The 7466-nt window shown below is 50.1% G+C and overlaps 1 protein-coding gene across 1 annotated transcript; it reads left to right on the forward strand.

Moving 5' to 3' along the window:
* Positions 1 to 722: 722 nt before the first annotated feature.
* LOC118563630 (uncharacterized protein C14orf93-like) lies at positions 723 to 5792 on the forward strand. Its single transcript, XM_036138714.1, has 8 exons — positions 723 to 896; positions 931 to 1018; positions 1103 to 1157; positions 1248 to 1345; positions 1443 to 1561; positions 1670 to 1922; positions 4345 to 4484; positions 5781 to 5792. The coding sequence occupies exons 1-8, from the start codon at positions 741 to 743 to the stop codon at positions 5790 to 5792; spliced, it is 921 nt and encodes a 306-aa protein (XP_035994607.1). The 5' UTR covers positions 723 to 740.
* The last annotated feature ends 1674 nt before the right edge of the window (positions 5793 to 7466 follow it).

Consider the following 7466-nt stretch of genomic DNA (forward strand, 5'->3'; position numbering starts at 1 on the left):
ATTTGTTGAATATATTACACCTTCATTCTTTTCCAAAGATTAAACATTTGTATAAAATAAATGTCTGGTTTTTCATATACTATTATTACTATTATTTTCTTTCCCTCTTTCTCCTCTTAATTATTCGTGTCCTGACTCAGAATAAACTCACTTAGATAGGAAAAACATTTGTAGAATGTATTTATTTATTTATTTTATATGCTGCTGCCGTCCTAGGGAGACAATTACAATTTATTCCAGCAAGTATTGAGTTAATAAAGCAACACACGTCAGTCAGATAAACACAAAACAAATAAATCATAACCAGCGATATTATGCACACTACTTTTTTTTAATTACGCACTAACTCTGTAAACAGGCCACATAGAGAAGCTTAAAAGTATAATGTTCTCGCCTCAAACGATCTGAAAAGGTACTTTTGAAGAACAACAGCAGCAGAAAAGGGAATTTTTTAACTTACCGCTGTGAGCTCTGTTTGCGCTGTCTCGAATCAAGCTGCGGCCGCGGTGCATTCTGGGCAAGCGGTCAGTCTGAAGAACGCACAAGTCTGCTCTGATGCATGCTCGATAAAGAGGGCGGGCGAGAACAACATCCGGGGAATTCGGCGCGTTCTCGATTTGGCGTTCTCAGCATTGGAACAGTGCTCGGGCTGAGGCTGATGACGTGTCACGAGCACACGAGCACACGAGAACGCTCAAGAACGCATATTGAGAAACGGCCTGTGTTTGGATTTTACTGGTATGCCGGACAACGTCTCGCGTTCAACTCCTCTAGGACGCGATCCACAACTTTCAGCCAGTCCGCAGACTGACGAGAAGAAACTGCTGATTGCTATCAGTGGACTGTCTCGTCAGCTTACTCAACATACTGCCGACATGAATGAGAGGTTCACTCAACTGCAGAATTCGGTAAACTCCAGGTTGCTGTCCAAAGAGGACAAGATGGCGGCTCTGCAGTCGAAGAACTGTGCTGGAGAGACTAACTCCATCAAGAGAAGACGGATGCACAAAAGCTTGCGGTAAGAATATATTTGACTGCTAGCTAAGCTAAAAGTAGCCTAGCCATAACCCAAAGCTAAGGGTGTATTTTTTGTGATTTACAGTACGCCGTCTTCACAACTCGGAGACAAATTGCAGGCGCTATGAACCGGCGCAAGGGTAAGATTTAAAGAATATGCTTTCATTCTGCGATAAAAGGAAATAGATACGGATAGATACCGATCATAACTGTACATTTTGTTTTCACAGACTAAGCACGCCTCATAATGAGGCAGTTACCTCCTATCTGCTCGGAGCAATAACTGCAAGCCTCGATTTACACTATATTGATAAAGACGACATTGTGTGTAAGGGACTTGTTTTACTGTTTCTCCCTTGTTTTTAATGTTACTGTGACTTGTGTTTGGTTTTTATTCATACCACTCTCATTTATTTGTTTTTCAGCCGCCTGTAAGACGTATTACGAGACGGTACGCAGGAGCTTCAGATATACGCAGCCAGAGAACTCAATGCGGGCGGAAGCTGCCAAGAATTCAGCTCGGAGTCGAGCGAGAAGAAAGAGGGTAAGACTTTATTTGGTGACTATTTTTCAGGTGCATTGATAGATGTGTTGTGTCCATACGCAGTGCATCCCATCGCATAATACTGATTCATTGTTTTGTTTTTTACAGCTGCAGAAATCGAGGCAGAGCGTGCTAGCTGATGAGGAAGTGGAACTCTGGATGTCCGCCACCGTCGACCTCATGTCTGACGAGGAAGATGGCGTCGTTGGCGGGGTCTCTGGATGGATTGTACCGCCGTCATTTCGTAGGCCGGATCTCTCTGAACTCTGTGTGAAGCTGCAGTCCCGGTTAGAGGCAATGCTGAAGTACAGAGCCACGCACATGGGCGTCTGCACAACGGACCTGCCTCGGAAAGAACGCCGCCAGCAGTTGCCTACAACCCCGAGGAGGCGCACGGACAGTTCACGGAGTTGTAGTTTTTTGGATACGCATGTGTGGGAAGATCCTCGCGTTGTATATAGTTGTGTGTGTGTGTGTGTGTTTTTAATAAAGCTCTTTCTTTGCATAAACATCTTCCTGGCAAATGTTAATTTCCTGTATAAATTCATTCATGTCCTTGAAGGTAGCCTAATGATAGTGTAGTAGCCTACATAAGATAACATGAATATATATATATATATATATATATATATATATATATATATATATATATATATATATATATATCTCAACCAACCAACCAATCACGAGTGATTTTACTAGTTTGAAAGTAATGGTTTCAGCCAATACTGAGTAAGAACATTCTGGCCTGCCCTGGCCACGTGTGGTTTTGCTGCCAATCAGGAGCGATTTTACTTATTTAAAAAAAGTGGTTTCAGCCAATACTGAGTAGGTTATTCAAGCCAGACCTGGCCAGCCGCGCGGGTTCGCTGCATTCATATGCTAATTAGGGTCATTAGTGCAGCTGATCGCTCTCCACATACGTCAGAGTCCGGTTCCGACAATTTGTGGCACTGAAAACGGCAACAAGCACGGGTTGCAAATTGTCGTTAACTGCCGAAAATTAGGGAGATCTGCGGTAGTTTACGGGGACGAAAATCTCACTTTTCATGCAGTGTTGGATTCAGTCTGTGGTACATAATACAGTCAAAAGCCTTGTCCTGCTCCAAATTTTGTTGCCACTCTATCAACTTCTTTTTGTAACCACATCCTTGATCTCTTTTCAGCGACTCATGTGGTTACTAAGTCACTGGCATGTGCTTGTGTTCCGGTTGTTTGTCCAACGTTCTGTGGACTGTTTTCAGGCTTCATATCAGTTGTCAATCTGTCATGGTTGAGTTTTGGTTTGGCTTTGTTTTTCTGTTACTTTCATTTTTTCATCTCTTTTGGGTTAGGTTTGACTTTATTTATTGTTAGTTTTCAGTCATCAGTTATTTTCTGTCAATTTTCACTTCACCTCCTCAGCAGTCAGTCACACCTGATAATCATTTACCAGCCAATTAGCCAGACCCTTGTTCCACCTGTGAAGTGCTCTATTTAAACCTCCCTCTGCCTTCAGTTCAGCACTGGGCCGTCATCATTCCACACCTCTCCATGCCAGTCCCCGTTTTGCCTTGGAAGCTTTGTTTTGCTCCTGTTGTTAAGGTTAGTCCTGTCAGTCACTCTAAAGACTGTTTGTTCACTGTTTGTTCCTGGAGAGGTTCTGCTCTGTGTCCTGGTGTCTCCAGAGAACTGCTAACTGGACTAGCCATCCTGGAAAGGCTCTGCTCTGTGCCCTGGTATCTCTCAAGTTCTGCTAACCTGACTAGCCGCACTGGAGAAGCTCAGCTCTGTGCCCTGGTGTCTCTCAAGTTCTGCTAACCTGACTAGCCGCCCTGGTGAAGCTCAGCTCTGTGCCCTGGTGTCTCCAATGAACGGCTAACCTGAGTGCTATGAGGCCTGCTAGCCGAGCAGCACCTTGCAAGTGTGGACTCTCTGTCTCCGGGCCGTCAGCTCCTGCCATCACATTCATCCCTGACCTTCTGCAGTCCTGAACCTCCGGTCTTCATCATTCACCACCCAGCATACTTCCTTCAATAAAGACTCAAACTTTTAGTCCCGTGTGTGCGTCCTGAGTTCATCAGTAAACAAAACCTTGACAGTACGGCCCAGTCAAAGGGTGAACTCAGGCGCCATGCGGGGCTTACCTGCAGGAGTTGACGACCCAGACATCCTCGCATATGTGGAGATGTGCGAACGCCAGATGAGGGAGAGGTACGCCAAGATGGCTTCTGCCCGGGACCCTGCGCCACCGATCCGGGTCGACTCCACTTCCCCCGTGGTTCACGTGGGCGTTGTTACAGCTACCCCGGAGCCCAGTGAGAGAAGCCGCTCAGCCTCTCGTCGTCTCGGTCATCACCTCCATGACTCGCAGCTGGCCCCTCGAGTGAGGCTCATCATTCCACCTAGCAGAGCCCCACGCATCAAGGAGAGCCAGCTGTGGGAGTTCTACTATGGTGACCGAGACGACCTTCTGCCCTGCTGGCCAGCTGCCACCCCCGAGATTGCCCCAGATTCCTCATCTGTCCCCTCCCGGCGAAGACAGCAGAACCACCGGCGCGGAGGGTCCGTCAAGGCTAAAGAGGAGGATCCGCCTCCAACCTCGGTGTCCGCTGAAGCCTGTAGCCCGGCGCCGCTCTCTGAAGCCTGTAGCCCGGCGCCGCTCTCTGAAGCCTGTAGCCCGGCGTCGCTCTCTGAAGCCTGTAGCCCGGCGCCGCTCTCTGAAGCCTGTAGCCCGGCGCCGCTTTCTGAAGCCTGTTGCCTGGCGCCGCTTTCTGAAGCCTGTTGCCCGTCACTGCCTGAAGTAGCCGAGGAGAGGGTTCTGCCTCCACCAGTAAGCTCCGCTCTGCCGGCCGCTGAAGGATCTGCTCTGCCGACCACTGAAGGCTCCGCTCTGCCGGCCGCCAAGAAAATAGATCCACCGGCCGACGAGGATGAGCCCAAGGTCTCCGAGGGAGCCGCTTTGCCTCGGCCCGAGGCCTCCGAGGGAGCCGCTTTGCCTCGGCCCGAGGCCTCCGAGGGAGCCGCTTTGCCTCGGCCCGAGGCCTCCGAGGGAGCCGCTTTGCCTCAGCCCGAGGCCTCCGAAGGAGCCGCTTTGCCTCAGCCCGAGGCCTCCGAGGGAGCCGCTTTGCCTCTGTCCAAGCCTCGTGAGGAGGTCCAGGAGGAACTGCCTCCGCCCAAGCCTCGTGGGGAGGTCCAGGAGGACCTGCCTCCGCCCAAGCCTTGTGAGGAGGTCCAGGAGGACCTGCCTCCGTCCAAGCCTCATGAGGAGGTGCAGGAGGACCCGCCTCTGGCCTCGGTTTCCGCCGAGACCGGTAGCTTGGCCCCGCCTCTGACTTCTCTGTTTGGCCGGAGCCGCAGACTGCGGACTTCGAGCCGCTCGACTCTGCCTCGTCGGGGCCGTCCACCACGGCGCCCGTCTCTGACTTTCCTGTTCGGCCGGAGCCACCGACCGCGGTCTCCGGGCCGCTTGACTTTGCCTCGTCGGGGCCGCCCTCCTCGAGGGTTTAGTCGGGCGATGCTGCTCCGCCGCCTGCCTCGTCCAGGACGACCTCCAAGAAGACTTCTTTTTTGCTTAGCAGCCGTTTTTGCCTGAGCCCTTAAGGCCAGTGCCTTGTTATTTTTTGGGCTCGATTTCAGTTTTGATTTACTTAGGATTTTTGGGGTTTTAGAGTTATTTAGGGGGTTCTTTGTTTTTCTTAGAGTACTTGAGTTTCTATTTTCTTTTGTTTTTCCACCTCTGTTCTGGTGTTCCAGGTTTGCCTTTAGTCTTCCGGTTTTTGCTTTGGTTTTTTGTTTGCTTTAGATCCTAGTTTTTTGCCTTGTTCTCTCAGTTTTTGTTTTTGTTCTAGCTTTAGTTGTCTAGTGTTACATTAGTTTACCCGTTCCTGTCCTAGTTTCTTTGTTTTGGTTTTTGCATTAGTTTTATAGTTTTTTTTTCCTCTTGTACGTCTTGCTCTTTTTCCTAGTTTTTTTTAGTTTTGATTTTCTAGTTTTTTGCTTCGGTTTTTCTTTTATTATCCCTACCCTAGTTCTTCTGGTTTTGTTCTATAGGTTAGTTCATGCCTGGTTTTCTAGTTTTTGGTTTAGATATTTAGTTTCCCAGCGCTCTTTAGGTCCCAGCGCTTCTTAGTTTTGTTCTGGCCCCCTAGCTCTTAGTCCCCTGGCGTGTTTGACGCCCTCCGTTCTCCAGAATTTAGACGCCCTAAGTTCCTGGTACTTTTGTTTCCTGGCGTTTTAGGACGCCCTCTGACCCCTGTAGATTTCGTGTTTTTCCGGCGTGTTAGAACGCCCTTTGTCTCCTGGCGTTTTAGGACGCCCTCCGCTCTTGTTTCCTGGCGTATTAGGATGCCCTTTGTTCCTGTTTCCCTGGTGTTTAGATTCCTGGCGTTTAGATTTAGTGTTCCCGGCGTGTTTAGACGCGCTCTGTTCTCGGTTCCCCGGCGTATTAGGACGCCCTTTGTTCTCGGTTCCCGGGCGTGTTAGGACGCCCTTTGTTCTCAGTTCCCCGGCGTGTTAGGACACCCTTTGTTCTCGGTTCCCCGGCGTATTAGGACGCCCTTTATTCTCGGTTCCCCGGCGTGTTAGGACGCCCTTTGTTCTCAGTTCCCCGGCGTGTTAGGACGCCCTTTGTTCTCGGTTCCCCGGCGTGTTAGGACGCTCTCTGACTCTTGGTTCCCCGGCGTGTTAGGACGCTCTCTGACTCTTGGTTCCCCGGCGTGTTAGGACGCCCTCTGTTCTCGGTTCCCCGGTGTGTAAGTACGCCCTCCGTTCTTGTTCCTAGGCGTTTAGATGTTCCTGCTTTCCTCACATCCCGACGTTCTCTTCCCCAAGCCCCGGCGCTTCCCTCACGCCCCGGCAGGTTTCCCTTTGGCGCTATCGTGCGCCCATTCCTTCCCTTTGGCGCTGTCGTGCGCCCGTTCCTTCCCTTTGGCGCTGTCGTGCGCCCGTTCCTTCCCTTTGGCGCTGTCGTGCGCCCGTTCCTTCCCTCTGGCATTGTCGTACGCCTGTTCTTCCCTCTGGCATTGTCGTACGCCTGTTCTTCCCTCTGGCGTTGTCGTACGCCTGTTCTTCCCTCTGGCGTTGATGTTCGCCTGTCATGCCCGTTTTTGCCTGGTGGCGATGTTCGCCTGTCAACGTCGGTTAGACGCCTTTTGTTTTGCCTACCAGCATCTGTTAGACATCCTTTTTAGTTCGCCCTAGTGGGTAGTTTTGGTTTGATTTTAGCCCTCCATCCTACCTTCCCTCCACCCACCCAGGTTAGATCAGCTTGGTTATGACTCTTGCCCGCCATCCTGCCTTCCCTCCACCCACCCTGGTTCGGTCACTTTGTAGTTTGTTTTGTTTGATTTTAGGCCGTCCGGAGCCCGGCCTTGGGGGGGGGGGGGGGGGGGGGGTAATGTCATGGTTGAGTTTTGGTTTGGCTTTGTTTTTCTGTTACTTTCATTTTTTCATCTCTTTTGGGTTAGGTTTGACTTTATTTATTGTTAGTTTTCAGTCATCAGTTATTTTCTGTCAATTTTCACTTCACCTCCTCAGCAGTCAGTCACACCTGATAATCATTTACCAGCCAATTAGCCAGACCCTTGTTCCACCTGTGAAGTGCTCTATTTAAACCTCCCTCTGCCTTCAGTTCAGCACTGGGCCGTCATCATTCCACACCTCTCCATGCCAGTCCCCGTTTTGCCTTGGAAGCTTTGTTTTGCTCCTGTTGTTAAGGTTAGTCCTGTCAGTCACTCTAAAGACTGTTTGTTCACTGTTTGTTCCTGGAGAGGTTCTGCTCTGTGTCCTGGTGTCTCCAGAGAACTGCTAACTGGACTAGCCATCCTGGAAAGGCTCTGCTCTGTGCCCTGGTGTCTCTCAAGTTCTGCTAACCTGACTAGCTGCACTGGAGAAGCTCAGCTCTGTGCCCTGGTGTCTCTCAAGT

Source organism: Fundulus heteroclitus, chromosome 7, assembly GCF_011125445.2.
Source record: "Fundulus heteroclitus isolate FHET01 chromosome 7, MU-UCD_Fhet_4.1, whole genome shotgun sequence".
NCBI lineage: Eukaryota > Metazoa > Chordata > Actinopteri > Cyprinodontiformes > Fundulidae > Fundulus > Fundulus heteroclitus.